General features: G+C 36.5%; 1 protein-coding gene across 3 annotated transcripts in view; it reads left to right on the top strand.

Annotated features, from left to right (window-relative positions):
* Window positions 1-27238, top strand: part of LOC150105660 (uncharacterized) — an 82520-nt gene that overhangs the window by 30210 nt on the left and 25072 nt on the right. For all 3 annotated transcript variants that reach the window (XM_090394979.1, XM_090394980.1, XM_090394981.1), the window contains exon 4: window positions 20405-20515. In XM_090394979.1, the coding sequence (XP_090251105.1) occupies window positions 20405-20515 (111 nt within the window). The remainder of the gene's footprint in view (window positions 1-20404; window positions 20516-27238) is intronic.

Below are 27238 nucleotides of genomic sequence, written 5' to 3'. Positions count from 1 at the left end.
ATCTAGAAAAGGTAATTTTCCTTCATTCTCGAGTTCTAAGGTGAATTTGATTTTGTGATGGAAGGAGTTAAATAGATGCCAGAAAATCATGTAACTCAGCTGCATTGTGTTTGCATATTATTTATGAATATATCGTCTGCATATCTCCACCAAACTGATGGTTTAGGATTTGTAGATAACAAGATATCATTTTCAAACTTTTTCATGAATAAGTCCACACAAGGAGGAGATAGAGGACTTTCCATTGCGAGGCTCGAAAGTTGTTAGTAGATTTTTCCATTTCATCGCAATAAATCAAATTCACCATAAAATCAAATTCACCTTAGAACTGTTGTGGGTGCCATGACTGTGAATAATTTAAAAGTAATGTATGATAGATACTGTTTGAATGTTGTATGGTGTTGGCTTAATGTTTATGGCCTCCCTCAATGAGTAAGGACTTGCGTTGCCCATAATAATAATTTATTCTTGGGATTGTTAATTCGTAATATCATTACTTAGATACACACTGAAACATGATTCTAAAGTTCTACAAATATGTTTTGCAGTCAATTCAATAATATCCTGAATCGCATTAGTTATCCTTATCCACAGATCATCTAAAGAGCAAGGGTTTGTTGAATAAACAAGTCTTAACATGTCCCCATAGAAAGAATCCAGTGTGGTTCAATCTGAACATGGAGGACTGGTGAAAATTGGTGACAAAAAATCAATCTTTTGCTAAACTACAGCGAAGTAAATGAATCACTCTTAGTACACACTAAACTTCACTATATTACATTTCTAATATTTTTACACAGATTTTATTGTGTATAGAATAGAAGTTATAAAAATTTTAAACTGCACAAGGACTTTATAATGACTCTGTTTATCTAAAATTCATTCATTCATTCATTCATCTTCAAGGTCCACACCTTTCCTAATTGGGTTGCGGGGGCAGCAGCTGCAAGAGGAACTTCCAGTGGTCATGATCCTCCGCCATCAAGTTCTGGTGAGACTCCCAAACGTTTCCACCTGAGGTTTTGGATATAATCTATCCAGCAAGTCCTTGGCCTTCCATGTGGCCTCCTGCCCTCTGGCTTGGCAAAGAGGGCCTGCTGGGGGAAGCCTCTCTTGTGGCATTCCGACCAGGTGCCCGTACCAACGTAACTGTGATCTCTCAACACAGAGAAGCAGCGGTTGAGTATTGAGGATTTCCTGAATTGCAGAGCTTCTGACTCTGTCGAGTCTTGTCAGCCCCTCGAAGGAACCTCATTTCAGCCACTTGGATTCGTGTTCGCATTCTTTCAGTCATTACCCAACTCTCATGACCATAGGTGAGGATGGGGGACATAGACTGTATTGAAGACAGCCAGCTTTGCCTTCTGGCTTAACTCCTGCTTCAATACTACCAAACGGCCAAGCTCCCCCAATATTGCGCTTGATGAGCCAATCTGAGTATCTAGTTCTACGTCCCACTTTCCATCAATCGTGAATATGGACCTAAGGTATTTAAACTTCTCCACCTGCCTCAGTGGGACTCCACTCACATGTAGAGTGCACTGGGATGGTTGTCTTGAGACCACAAATGTTTCAGTTTTGGCCACACTGATCTTCATTCCGGCTTCTGCACAAATAGCTATAAACCTATCCAGGGTCTGCTGGAGGTCATCTATGGAAGAGCTGAGCAGAACTAGATCATCTGCAAAAAGCAGATGTCCAATGCTATCTTCCAATTCTGACCCACTCACTGCCTCAGCTGTACCTATCAATCCAGTCCATAAATATTATGAAAAGGAGGGGTGACAGAACACACCCTTGGCAGAGGCCAACGGAGACTGTGAAAGGTTCAGACTGTGTGCTGTTTACCCTGACACAAAACTCCGGGCATTCATATGGGGACTTGATGGCAGCTAATGGTTGACTATTCACTCTATACTCCTGTACTACTTGCCGAAGCTTATCCTGAGGAACCCGGTCATATGCCTTCTCCAAGTCCATAAAACATATGTAGACATTCTTGGCATATTCCGAAGATTTCTCAAAGACTTGCCTTAAAGTGAAGATTTGGTCAGTTGTGCTTCTACCAGGACAAAAGCCACATTGTTCTTCCTGGAACTTTGACTCAACTATGCTCCTGCACCTTCTTTCCAAGCACCTAGTGTATACTTTCCCAGCCAGGCTGAGCAGAGAGAGAGAGAGAGAGATGCCACGATAGTTGCAGTCTCTCTGGTCTCCCTTCATGAGGACTGGTATTATTATGCCTGTCTGTCATTGCTTTGGTGCTCGCCCAGATATCCAAACAGCCTGACACACTCGAGTCAGCCAGAGAACACCGTCTTGATTTAAGGCTTTTAGCATTTCGGGCTGAATTTCATCAGCAGCAGCAGCCTTCCCCAAATTATGTTTTATTGCTAAATGGACCTCTTCTGCTGTGAGACTAGTCATCGACCTGATCTGCACTTCTTGGATGTCCATAACTGCTGGGCCACCTGGGTTAAGAAGGCTTTCAAAGTATTCCCTCCATCTGTGGAGGACATCCTTCTCGGTTGTTAACACTGCACCATCAGAGGCTTTAATTGCCCTTGCTGTGCATGATTTCCTCCCTCGAAGGCGGCGGATGGTCTGCCAGAATACTTTGTTTACATTTGCATAAGATGAGTCTAATCTTTCTCCAAAGGATTCCCAAGCCTTCTGCTTTGCTGTCTTTACTGCCTCAGCAGCAGCTTTTCACGCCTCAGTGTACCAGAAACGCATCTCAGGTGACCCGACCCTAAGCCATCTTAGGTAGGCCTCCTTTTTTGCCCAGACAGGTTTTTGAACTTCTTGGTTCCACCAAGGTGTCCTTTTCTCACTTCCCGTCTCCACTTTCTTCCACAGCATAAGAGTGCAGAGGCAGTGACAGATGTTCTGAACAGCTCCCCACTCCTCCTCAACATCTGCAGTATGCCTAGCAATCTCTTTGAACCTGGAGGAAATGTCATCTGCACAATTCCTCCACACATCCTCATTTTCCAGTGCCTCCCATTTCACACAGTATAGCTGCTTAGGCCTAACAGTGATGGTGGTAGCATCTGGTTTCTGAGGCCGTAGAGTACAGACAACAAGGTGGTGGTCAGTTGACAATTCTGCCCCCTCTTCCTCACACAAACATCCAGCACTGAAGAAAATAGGTCTGCTGAGACTATAAAGAAATCAATCGGAGACCTTTGTCCAAGTGTATCCCTGTACCGGGTATACTTATCGACTTCTCGGTGTTGAAAGAAGCTATTCGTTATGGACAAGCTGCTGTTAGTACAGCAGAAGTCCAATAATTTCAACCCATTCGCATTAAGGTCAGGGTCTCCATTCCTCCCAACCACACTCCTCCAAGTCTGGTCATCTGTTCCAACATGTGCATTGAAGTCACCCATTAGCAGGACTGATTCCATGTCTGCCACTCTGTCAAAAGCAGCATCCACTTCCTCTACAAAGGCAGAGTATTCTGACTCCAGATTTGGTGCATAGGCTTTCACCACAGCCAAGTCGTAGTATTTCATCTGGAGCCTTAACACACATCCCCCCCCCCCCCAATGGGATCCACTCAGCAACATTCTGACAGCTGGGAGCTTATGAGTATCCCCACACCTGCCTGAGCAGACATTGTCAGGCTCACACCAGAGTAGTAGAGCTTCCACCCCTCATCCAGGTGACAGTTCCAGAGCCTTTCCTCTTAGTCAAAGAAAGCCCGACTAAATCTAGTTGGTAGTGCTTGGCTTCCTCTACCAGTTCCTTCTCCTTCCCTGTCAGAGAGAAGATTGATTGTCAGTTGCTTAAAGCCATAGTCTGGTGTCCGTTGTCGTTGCCATTTCCGTCCTTTTGCAGAACCATTTCTTTGTGCTGCCCATAAACACCTCCCTAAAAACAGGTAGTGGGCCCATTAATGAAGTTTCCTCTAGCAGAGTGCTGAGGAGTGGTGTCTAAGGGAGACTGTAACATACTTTTCGAACAGGTCCCTCTGCCTAAAACCCGAACGCGTCCCTTGGTATCCCGCATGTTGGACGATGCAGTATGGCCATTGTGTGATAACCTAACCATGTTACAGTATTTGGTAATGCCCTGTTAGCATAAGACGAAATGACACAGCAAAATAGGAAAGATTCACCCCTAGCCCTCGAATACTCTAATAGTATTCGGGGGGGGGGGAGCAAGAAGAGAAGAAAGAAAGAAGCAAGGAAGGAAGAGGAGGAACCAGTCTACAGATAATATAACAGATGTATATTACATGATATAAGGCATGGTCCAGCATCATGTATCTCGGGTTTGCCATGCCCGTACTCACTAAAGTGAGCCCCTGAGATGATATATCTAAAATATATATGTTAAAGATACCAAGCTATTTTAAACCTGGTTTTACATCATTTCCCAAGTAAGCAAACAGACAAATAAGTCAAGTTTGTACCTGCACGTAATGCTAGTCTAGCTGACCCTGCAGGTAGTGCAAGACCAAGGTAACTCATGGTAAAAGTAGAATAAGCTCTGATCACTAATCTTAATATTTACCCATAATGCAAAGCACATCTCCTAGAGGAGATGTATGATGCTTTGTATTAAAGGCAAGTGGCCACTACCCAGACTGGTTTCGACCTTTATTGAGGTCTCATCAGTGGGAGCCAGGCTAGAAATATTAAAGGCAAGGGGCCACTACCCAGACCGGTTTCGACCTTTATTGAGGTAGAATGGGAGTTCATATCTCTCATCATTGGCCTTTGGAGAATAAAGCGTGCTGAGGGTCAGCAGACAGTAAGAGAGGAGTATGATGTAAGATAGAGTAGGATAGTAAGAGGTAAAAGAGGCCTCAATCAACCTGTTTAGCCGTATTAGGCTAATTGTTTTGTAACACATAATCTCCATTTATCTGTTCAGAAACAAAAAAGGTTAAACATAGACTTTTGTCTAGGGTTCGCACATGATTTTATCCAAATTAATAATTTACTTAGAGGATCTTTTTGTGTTACTAAATATAATATCCTTATTTGTATTCCGGGTAATTAAATTTTACTGCTGTTATTGAGAAACTGAGGACTTATGGTCCGGGCTAAATATATGAATTGATCATAGAGGTCGAACTTAAGGTCTGGAGAGAAAAAAAAAAAAAGGAATTTTTTTTTTTTTTTTGAATACATTTAAAATATAAATTTTATTATTTAAATTTAAAAAAATTCAAATAATAAAATAACAGGACTTAAGGTCCAGTGAGTTGAAATGAATAGGGACTTATAGACCTGATACCATTGGGACTTAGAATGGGGTAGAGACTGGCCCGGGAGATGCTGCTCGCGAGGAGCGGCACCGCCTCGCTGTAAGCCTTCGCAGCCCGGGTTCTCAGCTCTACCCCCTTATTTGGAGTAAAAGAAACCGTGCCAGCGAAAGCTTTGTGGCTAGGGAAGACAGAGTGGTTATTCTTTTTCCTAGGGGGGGGGGGTTGGTAGGGTTTTGTGGGTTCTAAAGAGATATACAGGGCTTGATGTGTCCCTGTATAAGAAAGCATATTGTCGGTAGTTTGCAGTATTGATTCACAAATTTAAAATCTCCTAGTAAGTGCCTTTCTTGTGCAAGAAATTTGGGTAGGTAGAAAAAGAAACCTTTCCTTATTCTTGCATACATTAAATTTGCGTCTCGTACCTGGGATTTTTTCCGCACCTTCCAAATGTGATATTTTAACACGTTGATTAGGAAGATAGCAAACTTTTGGGTTTTTTGGACTGGTGGGGGGAATTGTAGCCGTACGACCTCTTCTACTGTCAGCATGGGGATTCCCAATGCTGTGCTGAGTCTCCGCCAGATGCTTTGGGCTGGTGGGCAAAAATAAAAGAAATGGTCCACCGTTTCCACGTCCCAGCAGACATCACAGAAGGGGTCGCACGGGCTAGGTACATACCGGGATTTCACCTGTTTCACCGGGAGCCGCCCGTAGGCTATTCTCCAGGCTAGATCTCGATGAAAAGGCTGTCCCCAGCTGTTTTTGATATTTCTGAAGAGAATTTCATTATTTTTACTGAGATTGGGTGTATCACGCCTGGAAAGTTGGAAGAAATCCCAGTATACTGCTTTGGGTTTGTGTGAGGATTGCTATTCCTCTGTCTCTGAGTGTTGTGATCGATTTAACTAATGTACGGTACGATATAAATGTAGAAAGTATTTTACCTTGGATATAATAAATGTTAAAGTTACCAAGCTATTTTAAACCTGGTTTTACTCCATTTCTCAAGTAAGCAAACAGATAAATGAGTCAAGTTTGCACCTGCATGTAATGCAAGTCTAGCTGACCCTGCAGGTAGTGCAAGACCAAGGTAACTCATGGTAAAAGTAGAATAAGCTCTGATCACTAATCTTAATATTTATCCATAATGCAAAGCACATCTCCTAGAGGAGATGTATGATGCTTTGTATTAAAGGCAAGGGGCCACTACCCAGACCGGTTTCGACCTTTATTGAGGTCTCATCAGTGGGAGCCAGGCTAGAAATATCAAGATTTTAGTAATACAGAGCTTATAAGTATTTTACCAGAACAAGTTACCATAAGGTGTTTTAACCTTATTAGTGCAGGCGTAAACTTGACTTATTTGTCTGTTTGCTTACTTGGGAAATGGAGTAAAACCAGGTTTAAAATAGCTTGGTATCTTTAACATTTATTATACCCAAGGAATACTTTCTACATTTATATCTCCTCCTGAGATTTTTATTTAATAAGGTTAAAACACCTTATGGTAACTTGTTCTGGTAAAATACTTATAAGCTCTGTATTACTAAAATCTTGATATTTCTAGCCTGGCTCCCACTGATGAGACCTCAATAAAGATCGAAACTGGTTTGGGTAGTGGCCCCTTGCCTTTAATACAAAGCATCATACATCTCCTCCAGGAGATGTGTTTTGCATTATGGGTAAATATTAAGATTAGTGATCAGAGCTTATTCTACTTTTACCATGAGTTACCTTGGTCTTGCACTATCTGCAGGGTCAGCTAGACTTGCATTACGTGCAGGCGCAAACTTGACTTATTTGTCTGTTTGCTTACTTGGGAAATGGAGTAAAACCAGGTTTAAAATAGCTTGGTATCTTTAACATTTATTATACCCAAGGTAAAATACTTTCTACATATATATGTTAAAGATGCCAAGCTATTATACCCAAGGTAAAATACTTTCTACACACACACACACACACACACACACACACACACACACACATATATATATATATATATATATATATTAAAAATTTGAATGGCTAGAAACTGAGAAAAGTGAAAACAAAGTTTAATAGCACGACTAGTTTCAGCTTGTATCAGCCTTCTTCAGGTGCACATTAAAAAGAAATAACCAGTAAAAACATAGAGGAAATAACTATAAACACCACCAAAATTTAGTGTGTATATATTTCAACGTTGAAGTCTGTGCAGTCAAAACTGTTCTCTCGTTGGCTTCTTTGTTGGGTGTATGCATGCGTATAGCATCTTGTGAATGCCAGTATTGGATCGTAGCACAATGACAGCCTGAAAGGTTGTAACTCAGGTTGTTGTTGAGATGTAGGGGTTTGAGAATGATTTCTTTAGATTCTATTATCTTCCTTTCTAATTCATCGTAGCAACGGAAAATGTTATTAGACTTGTTTCATATATGAAATTCTTATTATATATTAAGAAATATCTATGAGAGCTGTAAATATAGTGGCAACACTGTCGGGAGATGCAGTTGGTAACTTAAATGTCACTCTTGACAGAGGCGTGACAAAGCCCATTCTAACAAGTGTCCTTGAGTGGGAGTGGTGGTTAAAGTTAACCTCTCAGTGTGCAACGCTAAGGTTCTCACAAGATTAGAACAATGATCCTGGATCAAGGTCCAGGTTGCACAAGACAAAACTGCGAGCAACTGTCATCATGGCCTTTGGGAAGCCTGTAGCAACATCACCCTACCCTACTGGACTGTTGCAAAATAGGTCTGCACATTTCATGTGGGACAAGATCACCTAGATAATTGCTGTGCAGGATGACCCACCATTTTGGATGAACATATTGAGCTTGTTCAGGGACAACACCTCACAGTTGATTGGTAACGGGCTATATGCCAGTAAAGGCCTACTGGCCCAGGAAACTGGGATAAGCCACTAAAGTGTTTGGCACATCCAAAAAGAGAGGGCTCAGTATGTACAAAATTTCAGCTTGTTGGGTTCCTTGACATCACTTGACTGAGATGCAAAAATGGCATTGGTGCATGGTTGCTTGTCTCCATCTGGAATGGTATGAAAATGAAGGAGATGCATTCTAGAATCATATTGTAGCCATTAATGAAACTTAGGCAAAGGCTTATGAGCATGAACTGAAAAGACAATTCACTGAATGGCACCATTCAGGATCACCCCATCCAAAGAAACTTTTCCAGGAACCCAGCAAACTAAGTCATGCTTATAATCGCTCACGATGTTCAAAGTGTCATTCTTCTTCATGCCATCCCCCTTGGAGCATGACATGTTAACACAAACTTTTTGTTAACTGTATGTTAACATAAATGGTTAACATACAGTACTATCAACGATTTCTGGAGCACAATTTGCATCCAGCTTTAAGGAGGGAGCGATCACATTTTTTTCATGGGTTATCCATGTTTGTTGCATGACAATGCACGATATCATGTGTTGTGACTGGTGATAGAGTGATACATGAATCAATCCAGCCCCAAGTATTGGAACATCTGTATTCACTGGATTTGAGTCCTTGCGACTTTGACTTGTTTCTGAAAATGAAAGAACTCCTCAGAGGTCTGCAGTTTTGTGATGTGCAAGAGATTCTTCTAGCAATAGGTTGCACTATCACTAATATCAACAGGCAACACTCTGCTGATGATATCCAGCAGCTCCTACAAATTTGGAAACAGGTGCAGAACATGGCAGGAGATTACATTGAAGGGATGTAATTGTATAGATAATAAATAAACTCTTTTACATTTTGTGCACATGTTGCCATACTTTATTTACAACCCTTGTATCCATTCTAGAATTACGTAATTTGAGCTGAAGAAAATTCTCAATTAAGTTCATTTTTGAGGAATGACATCAAATATCAAACACAAAAATTAATGTAGCATTCAGCTACAAGTTCTATAGAAGTTCCTATATAGTCAAGTTTCACTTGACTATATAGGAACTTCTTCTGCAGCATTTATTTCATCACTGTCCTCTTTACCTTATTGTGTTTTATTTATTTTTTATTGCTTCTATTCATTCATTCTGCCTTATCTCTGAAATTCCTAAGTCACAATAAAAGTGGTTATTATTATAATAGCACATATCTTCTTTTTCTGGTAAGCAAGTTTCTTTAAATACACCTTTCCTTCATTTATAAATCAAGATAATTACGTTGGAATAGGAATCCATTTAATTGACAGTTCCAAAAGTACTTCCAATAAAATGACCCTACTGCAGATTCCATCTTGCTTCATGGAACATACTACTTACTTCTCATCAGGCACCTGACATTCTCATTAATATACAAAGAATTGAAACATTGCACAGTTTTCCCCTGGAGAGTAGATAAAGATGCATATAAACTTTTTAAGTTTTAAAAGAGGTATGCCATGAGTAGACATATCGATACATAAGTAAAAATGGAAAAAACTCGCATACAAAGATTATTTAATAGTATAATTTTCGCCTGTGTGTCACAGGCATCTTCAGTACATTAAGCTCAAATTAAACAATAACTGACAATTCCAAAAAGCGCCACCTAAGTAGCTGGTGTAAGATAACAAAAAAGGTCAATAAATTTCCTAAAAAAAAAAAAATAATAATAATAATAATAATAATACAATAAAAAGTTAGGAAAGATTAGCTGATTTGTAAAGTACTATCTACCATAAAGGGGATAGACGTAAGCTGTCGGATCTGTTTAAGTTAGGAGAATGAAGCAGAGTTTCACATGTTTCTTTATAAAGGCGTTACATGAGAAACTGACTTTTGTGAAGAACTCTGTGTCTAGTGAAGATGGCATGTTCTGCAAGTCCAGACTTTTCAGGTTTAAAGTATTCAATATAAAATTGGTGTTCATCTAGCCGAATAGAGGCAGATCTTCCTGTTTGTCCGAAATAAGATAATCTACAAGAGCACGGAATCTGGTAGACACCTGGATGATTAAGATGTGGAAGCTTGTCCTTAGGAGAAGTGAGAAAGGTGGAGATTTTTCTAAACGGTCAAAAGGCAACAAAAATATTCAGTGGTTTTAAAACTTTTGCTATACGTTCACTGATGCCTTGTACATAAGGAATAGTAATGCACGTTATTTCTTCTGTGTTTGAAGAGGAAGACATATTAAAACTACTCAAAGTTCTTTTAATGAAGCGATTTTTATAACCATTAGATAGAAAGGAAGAAGTTATATATTATAGTTCTTTCTGTAAAAGATCATCTGTAGAACAAAAGGAGTGGGCCCGATGAACCAGTGTTTTAATAGTTCCTGCCTTTTGACTGGGATGGTGATGAGATTCTGCAGGGATATAATGGCCTGTGAGTCAGCATACCTAGATCCAGTAATAATACTATTGATATAGATAAAGTAGTTATAAATGTTTCTGGACATCCACTAACAGACTGTGAACATTTTGTTTTATCAAAAGGACATAAGGACATGATTTCGCCGTTACGCCAAATAAGGTGCCACTTGTGGATTTTATTTTCATAGCACAGACAGGGGGTATTCGATCCTTATCCCAAGAAACAGCCAACAGATTACGTTTTGAATGTACACAAATTCTTTTTCATGCCAAGCTTCCTCGTCCTAATCTTTCTTACTCTGAGTTTAAAGCATTGAAATCACTGAAGAATAACAATAATTTAATTATTACGAAAGCTGATAAGGGGAAGGCTGTAGTGATTCAAGATAGGAAGGAATATGAGAGAAAAATGTCTCTTTTACTTCGTGACTGTTCAACTTATAGGCCTCTTACATCGGATCCTACCCGGAGTCAATTGAAGAGACTTAATTCTCTTATAGATAATGTATCTACATGGAATGAAGATCAAAAGAAAAAACTTACAACTTTCTTCAGTCATCCACCTAGATTGTATGGTCTTCCAAAAGTTCATAAACCAGGCATTCCGTTAAGACCAGTCGTAGATTGTATAGGTTGCCCCACTTACAAAATCTCAAAATTTTTATCAAATTTATCTTCAACTAGAAGGATACTTATATAAAAAATTCTTTGAATTTCGAAAATAAAATTTTAGATCTTCATTTGGACGTTTCTGATATCATGATCAGTTTAGATGTTGTTTCTTTATTTACAAATGTGCCTCTTTCAGAAAGCATTGAATTACTACAACAGGAATTTCCTTCAGACATTGTAAACGTATTTGATTTTGTAATAAATTCTGGTTATTTTTCCTTTAAAAATAAGTTGTATCAACAAATTGAAGGAACAGCAGCGGGTAATCCTCTTTCTCCTACTATCTCCAATTTCTTTATGGAACATTATGAACAACGTATCTTTGACAACATTTCTCCCAAACCTACTCATTGGTTCAGATATGTTGATGACATTTTTGCTGTATGGAATGGCTCTTCGGATGAACTTCAACAATTTCTCACTAAGTTAAATGCATTTCATCCTAGGATCAAGTTTACCCTAGAAGTAGAATCAAATAAGCAGTTAGCCTTTTTAGATCTTCTAATTCTTCGCCAACCAGATGGTAACCTACATTTCTCAGTTTATAGAAAGAAGACTCATTCAGGCCAGTATATCCATGCGGTATATCTCATCACCATCCCAGTCAAAAGGCAGGAACTATTAAAACACTGGTTCATTGGGCCCACTCATTTTGTTCTTCGGACGCTCTTTTACAGAAAGAACTATAATATATAACTTCTTCCTTTCTATCTAATGGTTATAAGAATTGCTTCATTAAAAGAACTTTGAATAGTTTTAATATGTCTTCCTCTTCAAACACAGAAGAAATAACACGCATTACTATCCCTTTTGTACAAGGCATCACTGAACATATAGCAAAAGTTTTAAAACCACTGAATATTTTTGTTGCCTTTCGACCATTTAGAAAAATCTCCACCTTTCTCACTTCTAAGGACAAGCCTCCACATCTTGATTATCCAGGTGTCTACCAGATTCCGTGCTCTTGTGGATTATCTTATTTCGGACAAACAGGAAGATCTGCCTCTATTCGGCTAGAAGAACACCAATCTTATATTGAATACTTTAAACCTGAAAAGTCTGGACTTGCAGAACATGCCATCTTCACTGGACACAGAGTTCATTGGAGAAAGATAAGAGTTCTTCACAAAAGTCAGTTTCTCATGTAACGCCTTTATAAAGAAACATGTGAAACTCTACTTCATTTTCCTAAACTTAGGTGGCACTTTTTTGGAATTGTCAGTTATTGTTTAATTTGAGCTTAATGTACTGAAGATGCCTGTGACACACAGGCAAAAATTATACTATTAAATAATTTTTGTACGTGAATTTTTTCCGTTATTAATTTTGTATCGATATAAACTTTTTTTTTTCTTCTCATGCTTTCCAGCTCATCTCCTTTTTCCTCTCTTGCTAGCATTACTATTACTCAGCAACAGCTGTTCTAAGAACTTCCGACTAACATTCATGTTCGTTACCAAGATTCAAAGGAAAACTCTAGTGACAACATGGCTGTCATTATTACTTCTACAACTAATTACTACAATGGTTACTTGTAGAAGTATGTGATAGTGTCATTTCTGAGTGAATCCCTAAGGATCACAATATTATGGTAAGCAAACAGACTACTTAAAATGCATTTGTTTCCTTTTTTTTCTCTACCACGTAACTACATGGCAATTGTGGTAATTCTCAGGAGTAAAGTCATTGTTAATGCACACATTAAATTGTGTCATACAGTGAGACTTAAATGTTTATGAAATTTTCATTCAATATACACAATACTGTAAAGAATGAACATAAGTCACGATTATGTGAGATATGAGATTGTAGGGCAAACTTGAAGAAAAGTGATGGAGGAAAATATACTACTAATTGAGATGATTTAAAATTGTATTCTGGTTTTCTAATATTGCTGTTTCAAAGGAAATATTGATGTTTTGTAGAAGGTCGAATTCCAAATGATTAGAGCTCTTATAGTCCAGCTATAAAAAAGGTAATAAACCTGAATGTGAGAATTACAGAGAAATTTGTCTACTAAGTGTTCCAGGTAAGATTTATACAAACATACTTGAAAAGAGGCTGGGAAAAATTAAAAGAGAAACTTGGAGAAGAATAAGCTGGGTACAGGCGAAATAGAGGTTATCAAGATTAGATTTTTGTTTTACGACAGATAGTTGAGAGATTAATAATAAAAGCATGTGTAGGGATGATCAGCATAGAAATGGAATAGATTAGGATGCGAGGGGGGTTACTTGAGAATGAGTGGATATATGTGATAAACAGTAATAAAGGTGATTGGGTAAGAGTAGGCGTGGTGGGAAAATCGCAACCAATAAGTGGCTTGAGTAGAACTGGTTCTAGACCTAAAAGTGAACTGCTGTGTTTATTTACAAATGCCAGAAGTATCAGAAATAAGGGAGATGAAATTGCTTCACTGATTAAATTTGTTCATCCCAAAATTGTTGGAAGAAGTGAAACATGGTTGATTGAAGATCCTGATTGGAATAGAAATTGAAGAATATGGTGTTTTTCATGAGGATAGAAAGGTTAAGAAGGGGGGGGGGGTACTGCTGATGACAGCAGGGGAATTATGTCCACATAAAGTAACATGAAAGATGGAAATAGTGACAATGGTTTTGAGACAGTGTGGTGGGAGGCAGAGGTTGACAGGAAGAGATATTTAGTTAGATATTGCTATAGGCCAGACAATGTGGTGATGAAGAAATGTGTAAATAACTTCGATTAGTGAATAAGAAAAGAGTGATTATTGGTGATTTTAATTATGGCAGTATAGATTAGAATGAAGAGATAGCATTTGAGAATAAGGAAAATGAATTTTCGAGAACTATCTCAGGCAGTATGTGGAGGGCATACGAGGATCTAAAATTTTAGATCTGATCATTGTATCAGAAGATTTAATTGTGAGTGGGGGATTCACACTAACCTCCAGGTGGTGAGGGTGATCACATTAATTGTGGCTAGCCATAGAAAGACTTCTGTGAGGAAAGGATTTACAGTATGTGAAAGTACAAAGCTGGTGAATTGAGTGGTAAGGAAATAAAATGCTGCTTAGGAACTGACAAAGAAATACATAACATCATCAGTGTGTGTGAATGTATTCCAAAGGTCAAAAGGCTGAATAAGGTAGGTGTAAAATGGATGAATCAGGGAATTGAGCATGAAATCTGGAAGAAGGCACTGTGGAGCCACACAAGATGAATAATGGTAATAATCAGTTGCGTGAAGAGTATAAAGACAGGCTAGGAGAGTGACTCTGTTGGTAAGGACAACAAAAGCAGTGCAATTAGAAATTAGTGAATCAGGTCAAGAAAAACTTGAATTTTTTTGATAGGTGGCAAGTAGAAGGAAGAATAATTATGGTAAGATGATGTTAATGGATGAAAGTAGGAGATTGGTGACTGCTGCAGAGAACATAGTTAATATGTTCAGTGAGCACTGAAATCAGCTCAAGTGTAGAGAATGCAATGAAAGAGAAAGAACATTTGGTGAGTGAACAAGAGGTATACAAGGAGTTAAGTAAGCTAGATGTCAATAAAGCAATAGGACTTGATAACATATCACCATATGTCTTAAAGGAATGTTCCAAGGAGTTGGTATGAGCCTTGGCCTACCTGTTTAACAAGAGTCTTGCAACAGCACCAGTCCCAGAGGAGTTGAAGGAAGGCAAAATTCTTCCATTTCACAAAAGTGGATAAGCCGACAAATTATAGGTCACTCTATATATCTGCAGTTGCAGTTAAGGTATTGGAGAGGTTGATGAGATATAGGATACAAAAGTAGGTTGATAATAGTGGTATTCTTTTGTGCTTGTCAGCATGGGTTGGGTACTGTAACAAAGTGATGAATATTGGACAAGGGAAATGCATATACAGGGAGAGGCTTTTGATAGATTGTCACACCATAAGTTGGTCACTAAACTGAAGCAGATGGATTGGATGTTGGATAGGTGAGTGGCTATCAGCTAGGTGTCAGCAAGTTGTGTATGGGGACACTATCTCGAAAGAGGAAAGTCACTAGTGGTGTGCTGCAAGGGTGTTTTTGTGACTGCTGTTATTTAATTTGTATATTAATGATATTGGGATAGGTTTAACTGGTGATATACAACTGTTTGCAGATGATGCAAAACTTAGGAGAGAGTGATGAGGAATCAAGCAGATGTTGTGGCCTTACAGGACTTGAATAGATTGTATGAGTGAGCATAGCATGGAACTGTCAATTCAGTGTTGCCAAGTGTAAGGTTCTGAAATTTGGTAGGCAACAACAGGATACTATCAAATTTTGGAAATCATATTGCACAAGTTGAAGACATCACATCAGATTATGACAACAATGTGGAAGACTAACTTGTAGAAATAAAAAGTTCTAGTTCCATTGTATAAGGCCTTGATCAGGCCTCATATGGATTACTGTGCACAGATAGTGATACAAGAATATGGTGGGAAATTCCAAGAAGACTGAGTAATTTTGTAACTGGTCATTGGGATGGAGGATATGAGGACAGATTGAGGGAATGCAGTTTGCAAAAGCTTCTGAATATAAGGAAGAGAGGGGATATTTCATAGAATGGGAGAATGGGGTAGAACAAGCGGGAGTTGTATATCTGGAAGTTGTATAAGAAGGGTGTGAGCAGAGGCGTAAGGAGTAGATACTTTGCTTGGAAAGTGGTTGGTCAGTGGAATAATCTTCAGAGTTCTCTAACTAAATTGCATAACAGCTGTAACAAATTTGGTGGCATAAAAATCAGCCATAAAAAAAAAAAAAAAAAAAAAAAAAGACCAAAACTGTGTAAATAGTCAAGAACATAGAACATTTTGGCTGCATTTTCGGTGGAGAATCTATTGAACAAGTGAAATATTTCAGCTATCTAAGCACAGGTTTTAGTGTAGATGGCAAAATAAATTTGGAAATAGACAACAGTATGAACAAAGTGCTATAGTGGGGAGCCAGTTGAATAAATTTATATGGAATAAGAAACTAGTAACTTACAAAACAGTGTTCAAACCACTTAAGTCAGTGTTTCTCAACCTGTGGTCTGCGACAATGGGACAGATGGTCTGCAGGCAGACTTAAATTAAATAAATAAATATAGCCAATATATTTTAATTATCCAAACAAAAATTAAAATTGAATAAGTAAGTAAAAATTATTGAAATAAAATGAATACTTAAAAAAAACCCCAACAAATAGCGATAGAATGTTCGTGGAATGAACATTCTGCCACTACAATAATTTGTAGTGGCAGAATGTTGTTCACTTCGCCCCTATTTGTAATAAAATAGGGGCGAAGTGAACAACAATATGGTTTTATCACTTCCGCCTTCCCTTGCTGTTTTGTCAGATTTGAAGTAAACGTGTCATCCACATTTCAACTAATTGCTTGTTGTTTATTGATTTTTATGATTGAAGGTTTTCCTCCTTCAACCAAGGCTCAGTATATCTTCAGAAGTGCTGAGTGATACTTGGACAAAGTGTATCATGAGTTAACCCCCAGTAGTTATATAAATTTCGGAAACGTTTTTTAATAATGGAAAAGTGGCTTAGAACTAGGACTTTGAAAAGAAAAGCAAATGAAACAGTTGATGCTAATCCTAATTGTGATACACGCATTGTAATGGCGAGTAAATCCGATACTATTAAAGTAGAAGAAACAAGCAGTTCAAAGAAAAAAATACGGTAGGAAAGTGAACAGAAACGTCAATGTGTTTTGTGTTATGAACTGTTGTCGAACTAGTGCATGAAACCTGCGAAATTCCGACATTTAGAAACTAAACATTGTGATGTGAAAAATAAGCCAGCTGAATTTTTCAGCAATGCTTAGGAACATTAAATCATGAGAAAGATATAGTTTCGTCCATGGATTAGATCAATAGCAAGGCACTGGGAGTATCCTCTCTCTTAAGTTTGCACATACCAAAAACAGGGAAACCTCATTCTGTTGAGGAAAATTTACTACTTTCAGCTATAAAAGATGTAGTAAAAACTATGTTTGGCAGCAAGTTCCTCTTTCAAATGACACTGTCAGTTGCAGAATTAATTATATGGCAGGTGACATAGAATCTTAGTTAATCGAAAGAGTTAAGAAGAGCCCTTATTACGTGTTACAAATAGATGAGACTACTGATGTTACAAATGATGCGCAGTTAATATGCGCATGACGCCATTCTGTTTTGTAGAAGTTTGTCATCCCGAACAACTGGAGAAGAAATATTTCACACTCTCAATAATTACATGATACACAAAGGTATCCAGGTGGAAAAATGTATGGGTTTCTATTCGGATGGAGCTCGTGCCCATACAAACTGGTGTTATGGATTAGTTATGTAAAAGACAGACAATTTGCACCTTTTCCAACATTGGAATCCTTTTTAGTGGAAAATGATATTTTTGTTGATTCTGAGTTTCTGGATAGGGTTTGTGACCACCTCAAAACTCTGAAACATATTTTCTGAAAAACTTTTATTAGAAATTTCTGTGGATTCACGATCCATTTCAGGCTTACAGTCACAAGAATGAATTTTCGTTATCGAAAAAAGAACAGTTTACTGAGCTTTTAAGTGACAGTCAGCTTAAAATGCAATTCCATGATCTTGGTTTGGCTATTGCCTTCATTGAGAAGTGAATTTCCCGAATTAGCTGAAGAACCATTGAAAATGGTCATGCAGTTTTCTACAACCTATCTTTGTGAGAAAGGATTTTCATTGCTCCTTCAAATAAAAACAAAATACAGAAATTGTCTTAGTGTGTGTGCTGATCTACGACTGAAATTGACCAATAATGAGCCGGATATCCAGCAACTCTGCAAGGGCCAAGAAGCTCAACCATCTCATTAAAAGTAAGTAGTAACATAATTATATCATATCATATTATTTATTTGTTTAATAAAAATTAAAATGGTGTTCAATGATGATACATTTTTAATCATTTACTTCCAATTTAATTAATTATGTTTCCATATGTATTCAAAACATGCTTTTAGATTTATTATGTTATAAATGGCACAGTTTTTCCCAAATGTTGGTAATCCCCACGTAGGTTTTTTAAAAAAATTACATAGTGGTCTGTAAAATTGTTTTAGGCATTTTACTGGTCCTTGGGCTTAGAAAGGTTGAGAAACGCTGACTTAAGTAATGGGATCTGATAGTTTGGTTAGAAATAAAGCACTTCATCAAAAACTAGACTGCAGGTATGAGAGTTCTAAGAAAAATTAGTGGAGTGAATAGATGACATCAGCGGCAGAATCATTAAAAAGTGACTTGATATTGTTAGCATTCAAGAATGTGGGGGGGGGGTGAGGCTAATCTAAGGTAGTATTGGCACTTAAGTAAAATGGGTGATGAAGATTAGCAAAAGAATGTTTGATGATAAGAATGAGACCAAGAGGAAGACCAAGGGCTAGGTGAATGGATTGTTTCAGTCAGAAATGCATTAGAAGCGAGATGTTAGGTAAAACAATATTGGAGTGCTGACTAGCAATAGATTTGGAGAAAAATTGTTGATAGGATATTAATAATAATATAAACTTAATCACATAATAGCCTGAACACTTCTTCGAGGGTACTTATCGGGAAATTGATAAGTTATTTGCTTCTGATTTTTAAAAACTTCTGCTTTCTTCAAATTATCTCTAGATTAGCCCATGTGTAGTACTGATGCATACAGTTATTGGAGTTGTTCCAGAAGTGGTAAGCATATTGTACATTTAAACTAGTATTTAATAATGTAGGTGTGCAAAATGTTACTCAAAAAAACTGAAAATTGCTCTTATTGAAATTTGTAACACAAATCTTTCGGTACAGCTTCTTTTGACCTTTGGAAACATGGACTTATAAATGGAGTTACTTTTATGGAAAAGTTTGAAATTTACAAACTGGTAGCAGGATTTATCCTCCAGAAACAATCTGAGATTTTTCATCATACAAACAAAACAGGCAAACCTACCAGAAGAACAGTACACACTGCAGATAGGATTAACTACCTTTTCATAAGCAATAAGTAGCTTCTTAAGAAGCTGCTTTATTTGGTGGTGACAGTCCATCTTCCCTTTTCACATTATGCTTGATGGCCTGCCATTGCCAAGTAATGTAGCTTCTTAAAAACCTGCTTATTGTTTATGAATAGTAGCTTCTTAAGAAGCTGCTTTATTTGGTGGTGACAGTCCATCTTCCCTTTTCACATTATGCTTGATGGCCTGCCATTGCCAAGTAATGTAGCTTCTTAAAAACCTGCTTATTGTTTATGAATAGTAGCTTCTTAAGAAGCTGCTTTATTTGGTGGTGACAGTCCATCTTCCCTTTTCACATTATGCTTGATGGCCTGCCATTGCCAAGTAATGTAGCTTCTTTAAAACCTGCTTATTGTTTATGAAAGGGTGGTTAATCCTATCTGCATTATGTGCTATGTCTGTAAATTTTCTGTGTTCTTCTGGCTGGTTTGCTTGTTTTGTTTGTGTGGTGAAAAACCATTTCTGGAGGATTTAACCCTGCTACCACTTTGAGACTAATTCATCTTTACTTGAAAGGCCCTGATAGATTCTTCATATCCTGCATGGGATTTGAACCCATGTCTTTCTGCCTGGGCTAAGCTCTGGACTAATACTGACTGAGCTAAGCTCTCTTGTTAGAAGATTAAGTAATTGAGATACTTTCTATGCTTAAGATATTTTAAGACATATCCAAATTTTTATGGAAAAGTCCTCCACCCCCTTCAACAGTGTATTTTTATTCCAAGGATTACATAAGAATGTCAATAGTAATGGAAAAATTTTGCTTTGTTTTCTGAAGTAAATGAAGTTTTTAAAATATAGGAAATTTAGAAAGAAAAAAAAATTGTAGTATTATGAAAGTTGATCAAAAGCTTTTTTTCTACAAATATAATTCATTATTTTTCTTACTGTTTTCCCAAATATTATTTTTAAAGGAAAGAAAAAAAGTTTTATTATTGATTTTTAAGTGTCAAGTCACTGTAAGGAAATTTATGTGTAAATTGACCTAGAATACAAATATGCTTTCATAAAAGTGAAAAGAAGGTGATGAGTGTTTTTGGAATTAAAAACAATGTAAATCTGAAAACAGATTTACAGAGAGAGAGAGAGTGGGTGGGTGTGGGGTAGTGGAGAGATATACTTCTGTAGCTGAAATAATTAGTAATTTTCAGGAAAAATTTATTTAATATTTAATAAACATCTTAAATAGTTATTTCTAATGTAATGAATGTTTTTATTTTGTAGAAATTAAAAAACACAAGCAAATGAAACAGGAATTCATTCATATTGTGAAACAAGCTGTTTCCCATTTCAGCAAATATCTTGCGATGACTGTTAAGCGAAAACAAGGATCAGGTATTCATTTCATTGAATTTTTTGCATATTTCAGCCAGAACGCTACTTTGTAAATTAAATGATTACTTCTATTTTTTCTACAGCCTACCTTTTTTCATGTATGTATCAAAAAGAAAAAAAAAGGACCTCATGACTGTTCTGGGTTAATATCTTTGTTTGTCTTCAGCAGTCTGCAGTATTATTATTATTATTATTTATTTTACCTTTTTTTTTGTTTGTCGCTTAAACTCACAAAAATTGTAAACCAATTGTCCATCAGCACTGTGGACTAAGTTTTAGGTGAATAATTGCTCTAGCAACCAAACATGGTATTAAAAAAAGAAGTTAAATCATAAACAAATAATCCCCCCCCCCTTTTTTTTTTATGATTCTCTTAGATCAATTTTTATATTTGTTTTTGAAGGGTAAGGAGATGAACTTCTTTGGGTATTGCATGAAAATACAATTATATGTATCTCGCAATTCTTATCTGCTCTTTACAGATATAAAAATTTGTGAAACATGAACAGAACATGAAAAATGGATAGTGATTTGCTCAATGATATATGAAATACTTTTGAAGATATCCTTATCCTCAAACAGCAAATCATTGTTTTTCATGTTCTGTTCATCAGATCAATTTTATGTCCCTATAGGAAAATATAGAAGATGGGAATGCAGAGAACTGACTGGGGCTTCTGACCTAAAGTTCAGTCCTCATCTTCACTGGTATGTCCACTGGATACTGAACAAACAAGGATGGGCTGGCAATTTGCTTAGCCAACCAAATTGTACTCTGTTGGCTTAAGCCAGAAATACATATGATGATACTATATGTGTGTGTGTGTGGGGGGGGTATATTTTTTGCTTTCTCCCTTACACTCCTAGTGGTTTAAGCTCTTCTTTTTCTCTTCAAGGATTAGGCATTTGCCTGTTCTGGCTTCACTGGTCTTTTTATCTTGTAGCTAATCTTCCTCTCTCACTTTCTCTCTTTTTATAGTTATCAGGTATTTTTTTATTGGAAGCTTATATCTTTCCATTTCTCTGTATTCCTTGATATCTTCATTTTTATATGGTCCAATTTTGTTCACCCCTTAATTGCTTTTAAAAATGTAATTTCTGCAGCTTGTATTTTACTTTGATGTTTCTTTTTAATTGTCTATGTTTACGAATCATATAATAGCGTGCGAGTGACCGTTAGTTACTTTATAAAATTTTAGTTCAGTTTCTCTTCTTTTTTTTTTTTTTTTTAATTCAGTATCCTTTTAATTATTTCACAGATTTCCAGAAATTTATTTATTTTCTTCTATATCTATCTTTTAGATATATTGTTATTATGCAGCCTAAATCATTAAACTGTGTCACCTGTTCTATTTTATTTTCTATGACTAATTTTGATTTAACATGATCTCAACCTTAAGATGCCATGACTTTTGTTTTCTTTTGTGAAATTTTTAAATTGTATTGTTCACTTATTTTATTTAATTCATAAACTGATTTTTGAAGGTCATCTTCATAGTCTTGTAATATAATCTGATCATCTACATACAGCATTGTATTGATAACAGTTCTTCTGGTTAACTATATACCTTGTTTTATTGGTTCAGGCTTCAGGGTGACTGATGAAAGGTTGATTATGGTATCGGTAGCAAGTTTTGGAAGGACAGTAGAGACGGTACCAATACCTTGTTTTATTGTTTTCCATATTTTAATAATCTGATCAATATATATATATATATATATATATATATATATATATTGAACAGAGATGGAGATAAGCTACATCCCTGTATAACACCTTGATTAATTTCAGTATCTTCTGTTAATTTATTATCTAACTGTATTTTTGTATCTTTGTATAGCGTGTACCAAATGTAATGGATATCCTGTTTTTTCATTATATTCCATAATTTTTCTCGCAATCTGATGAGTCTCTAAATTAAATTCTCATTTTTTTTTCGATAATTTGTTTTAACACCTAAATACTCTATTGTCTATACATGATCTTCCATGTCTGAAACCATTTTGTTCTTCTGAGAGTAGATTGTTTGCAATATTTCTAAGTCTTTTATTTAAGATTTGACTAAATTTTGTAACCTGTATTTAATAATAGGTGTGGGGAGTAAAAAGGTGCACAAGGTCTCTGTTTTCTAGGAGATAGAGTGAGCCAGCAGGGAGATTGACGCATTGGATAAGAGGAATATGCAAACGAAAGAGTTGGTAGTGATAGTTGGCATGAATGATCTGACTAGTAACAAGAAAAATGTAAGAAGGAATGACATGAGGCTATTAAGGAGAGTGGAAGATAAGTGTGGCAAGCTAAGGTAGTCAGCATGTTACCCAGGTATGATAATGATGCGTTGAGGTGAGCAAAGATTATGAATTGTATGCTAGCTGAGTTGTCAGGAGAAAGGAGTTCATTTTGTGAATGTGTGGGATGAATTTGAGGCCAAAAAGAGCTGTATAAAAAAATTCACTTGAAGAGGTGACTACATTTGAATTGATTTGGTGCAAGCCAGTTGGAGAAACTTGCTGCAAGAGAAACTAACTGAAATGAATGCAAGACCTGAGAAAGAAAGAAGTGTGGAAGAGCAGGAGAGTAAGGTAGGCAAGTTTGTAAATGGAGAGGTGAGTGGCACAAGTGAAGGGAATGAAAGAAGAGAGAAGGAGCACAGGGTTTGCAGGGAGATAATGCATGAGAAGTGTAGATGATGGTTTCAGGAGCAGATGTGTGAGTGCACAAGAAAGAATTAAAATAGTCAGACGTGGGAGCGGCATTTAGGTCCTGGGGGGGGGTGTAATATCAGTGATAATAGACAAGAAATGACAGTGGGAGATGTGGAACAGTCATATCTGTGAAGTGGGGGTTAGTGGGACTTGTTATAGAAACATAAATTAACTAGTATATGTTTACAAATGCTAGAAGTATTTGAAACAAGGGGAATAAAATTGTAGCATTTATAGAGATCATTCATCCAGAAATTGTATAAGTGAGACACGGATGAAAAGGAACATCATTCTGACAGGAATAGAGATGTAGTCTTTTGTGAACACAGACAAGGCAAAAAGGGAGGAGGAGGGTGTTATTGATGATGGCAGAGGAGTTGTACCCATCTAGGTTGGAGATGCAAGGAGCAAATACTGACAGTTTTTTAAAGTTGCATGGTATGAAGTGGACAGGGTGAATTGTTTAGTAGGGTGTCACTATAGACCTGGCAACCTGGAAGGCAGTGAGAAAGACATGTTCAGGAAAATTGGTTTGGCTAATAAGAAAAGGGTGATCATTATAGACGATTTCAATTATGGTAATATAGACTGGAACGAAAAGACAACATCAGTAACCAAAGATAAGGTTGGTGATTATGACAAACTCAGGAGGTGGCTTGCAGCATTATCATGGAATGAGGAATTGGATGGGAAGGAAATCAATGCTACTTCATCTTTACTCAGGCAGTATCTGGCAGAGGCAATGACTGAGTGTATTTCAAAAGTCAGGAGATTAAATTAAGGTAGATGTAAAATCGATGCCTGAAGAGGTGAAAAAGGCATTGTGGATGTAGCACAAGATGAGTACTGATAATCAGTTACATAAGTACAAAGAGCAAGCAAGGAAGGTGACTCGCTTGGTAAGGGTAGCAAAAATGCAATATGAGCAGCAGTTAGCAAATGAAGCTAAAAGCAATCCTATGGAGTTTTTTTTTTTTTTTAATTTTTTTTTATGTGGCCCATAGAAAAAGAATGATTACTGAGGGATGATGCTGGGTTGGTGATAATGGGAGAATGATAAATACTTAAGTGGATATAGTAGATGTGTTCAATGAGCATCATTAAAGTATTCCATCTTTGTGATTGTAACATAATGCAGAACTTGAGAACAGTGGGAATGGGGGGGGGGGCAATGATGGAGAATGAGCAGAAGGTATATGAGGGATTGAGTGAAGTTGATGTCAACAAGGCAATGGGACTTGATGGTATATCACTGCATGTCTTGAGTGAATGTTCCAAAGAGTTAACAATAGCTTTAATTTACATTTTTAACATGAATCTTAGATTAGCCTAAGTCCCAAAGGAATGGAAAGATGGCAAATTTGTTCAACTTCATAAAGGGAGTGATAAAACTGAGACTTCAATTATAAGCCAATCAGCTTGTCTGGTCAGGGTGTTGGAGAAGCTAGTGAGGACAAGGATTCAGAACTGAATTGACAGTAGAATTCTCTTTAATGGACAGATTAGGTTTGCTAAAGGAAAATCATGTTTTAGCAATCTGCTTACTTATTATAACAAGGTGTGTGTATATATATAGTAATATATTTAGATTTTGCAAAGACTTTCAGTAGATTGCCACATGGCAAACTGGTAGTTAAACTGGAACAAATGCAGTTAGATAGCAGATTAGTGGTTTGGAAATTGGCTGTCTGATAAGTGTCAACAGGTTATCTATGGGAGAGTGATATCCCAGAAGAGGAAAGTCATTAGTGGTGTGTCCTAGGGATCTGTTTTGGGCCATTGTTGTTTAATTTGTATGTAAATAACACTGGATATGGTTTAAATGGTGATATACGGCTGTTTGCAGATGATGCAAAGTTGGGGAGAGTTATGAGAAGTAGAGCAGCTGTCATAGCTTTGCAGGAGGACCTAAATAGACTGTCTAAATGGGTAAGTGTGTGTGTGGTGGGGGGAGTGTCAGTTTAATGTAGCAAAGTGTAAGGTTTTAAAATTTGGCAAGCAAAGATGGGATGCAGACTATAGGATTTGTGGGGATATTTTAGAGGAGGTGGAAGAGATGAAAGATTTGTGGGTGATGGTGGATAGAGACTTGAAATTTCGTGGAGATTTTGCTAAAATTGTGAGGACAACACCACAGATTATGGGAATGATACGGAGTAGAATTCTATTCTACAAGGCTTTCATGGCTGCATAATGAGTATTGTGCACAGATTTGGTTGCCTGATTTTCAAAAGGGTGATATGTTGGAGAGGGTTCAGAGATGATTGAGTAAGTTGGCTTCTGGTCTCTGGAATGTGAGGACAGATTGATTGAGACATATAAGTTGGTAAGGAACAAGATTAATGTGGATAAGCTTTTTCATAGAATATCTGGAGACAAGGGGAGAATGAGAGGCTATCCCTGAAAGATGTATAATGCGGCTGAGTGCAAGGACAGTGGATGCACTTAAGTTGACTTATGATGAGCTGCTTGACTCCATGGAGGTCTGATAATAATAATAATAATAAAGGTATTGTAATTTCCACAATTATGTCTCCTTAAGTATAGATGTAACCTTAGCTTTTGACCAATCTGAAGAACTTCACATTTCCTCCAACAGTTATTTATTAATTTTAAGAATCTGTGATGTAAATATTCTCCATATATTTCCAAAGCTCTGTATTTATGCCATCTAATCCAGTTGATTTTCTGTTTTTTATTACTTCTTTTAGTTCTATATCAGTACTGATTTCTTCGTTATTATTTTCTGTTAATTAAATTTGGTCATACCATAAATTCTTATAATGTTCTATCCATTGTTTTTCTTGTATTGTGTTGATTTGTACTGTATCTCTTTCTTCATTTCAATTTCCTTAATAATTTGTAGGCTATGCCTTCTATTTTATCAATAAATCTGTCCCAAGAATCTTCGTGATGTTTCTGTACTATGTTTTAACTATTTCTTTTGTTTTTGTTTATTTCTTCTGTTTCTTTTGTATGCCATTTGTTTTTCTTTTATTGTATTTTCTATATCTGTGTTCCAAATTTTTAATATATTTCTTCTTAATATTTTATTTTTCTTTCCAAGCACTTCAGAGGCTGCTTTATGAATTATGTTTATTAGTTTTCCATTAGAAGAAGCAATTCTATTCTTCTTCTATATCTTCATTGATTTTGGCTTCTTTTATAGGTAATCTGTTAATTGTGATTGATATAGCATTCTAATGCTTTCTTTCTGTAATAGATATACTTTGTATACCTGTTCTATTTTTTTTTTCTTACTTCCTTTCTCCATTTTGTTCATATTTCTATTTTAGAAACTAATAAGTAAAGATCAAAAAAAATTTAATTTCCTCTGTAAACATGTACATCTCTCACATGCAGAGCTAGTTTCTGTTATAATCAAATGATATAATTATACATTATATTATACAATTATAGATTATGTTCCTCTGCCATTACAAGTATATTTATTTATATTCCTCTTTTGAGAAAAACATATTAGTTATTTTTAAATAGAAAATACAGAAGTCTAATAATTCTTGACCATTGTTATTCATGTAAATTTCTCCATATTATTTCCTAAGGCATTTGGGATTGGATTATTTCTAACTCTAACATTAAGATCTCTTGATATTAACATATATAGTCATTTTTATTATGTTTATTTAACTGTTCAGACTTTATAAATTGTTCAGACTCCTCTTTTCTGCCTTCTTCAGGGTATATACTCCTATAATATTTAAGTAACTTCTGTTTGTTTTTAATTTAACTGTTATAATTCGATTATTTACAAAATTGTACTTTTGTATTCTGTTTTTCCATTTGTTATCTATTAAACTGGCACTAGAAGCATTGATATATATTGTTCCACTCTACTATATAACACAGTAAAACCATCTGTATCCTTTTTCCCTTCCCTTCCCATCAATTTTTTTTTGTTTGTTTGTTTCTGTTATCACTGCTATATTAGTATTTTTAGTTATTTTACTAATTCCTGTGTTGAATTGGATTTAAACAGTATTGACGCGAACACAG

The sequence above is a fragment of the Typopeltis vanoorti genome, chromosome 6 (genome assembly GCF_054136105.1).
Source record: "Typopeltis vanoorti isolate ZY-2024b chromosome 6, IOZ_Tvanoo_1.0, whole genome shotgun sequence".
Classification (NCBI taxonomy): domain Eukaryota; kingdom Metazoa; phylum Arthropoda; class Arachnida; order Uropygi; family Thelyphonidae; genus Typopeltis; species Typopeltis vanoorti.
The sequence above is the reverse complement of the archived record's forward strand: the minus strand, read 5'-3'. Positions and strand labels throughout refer to the sequence as shown.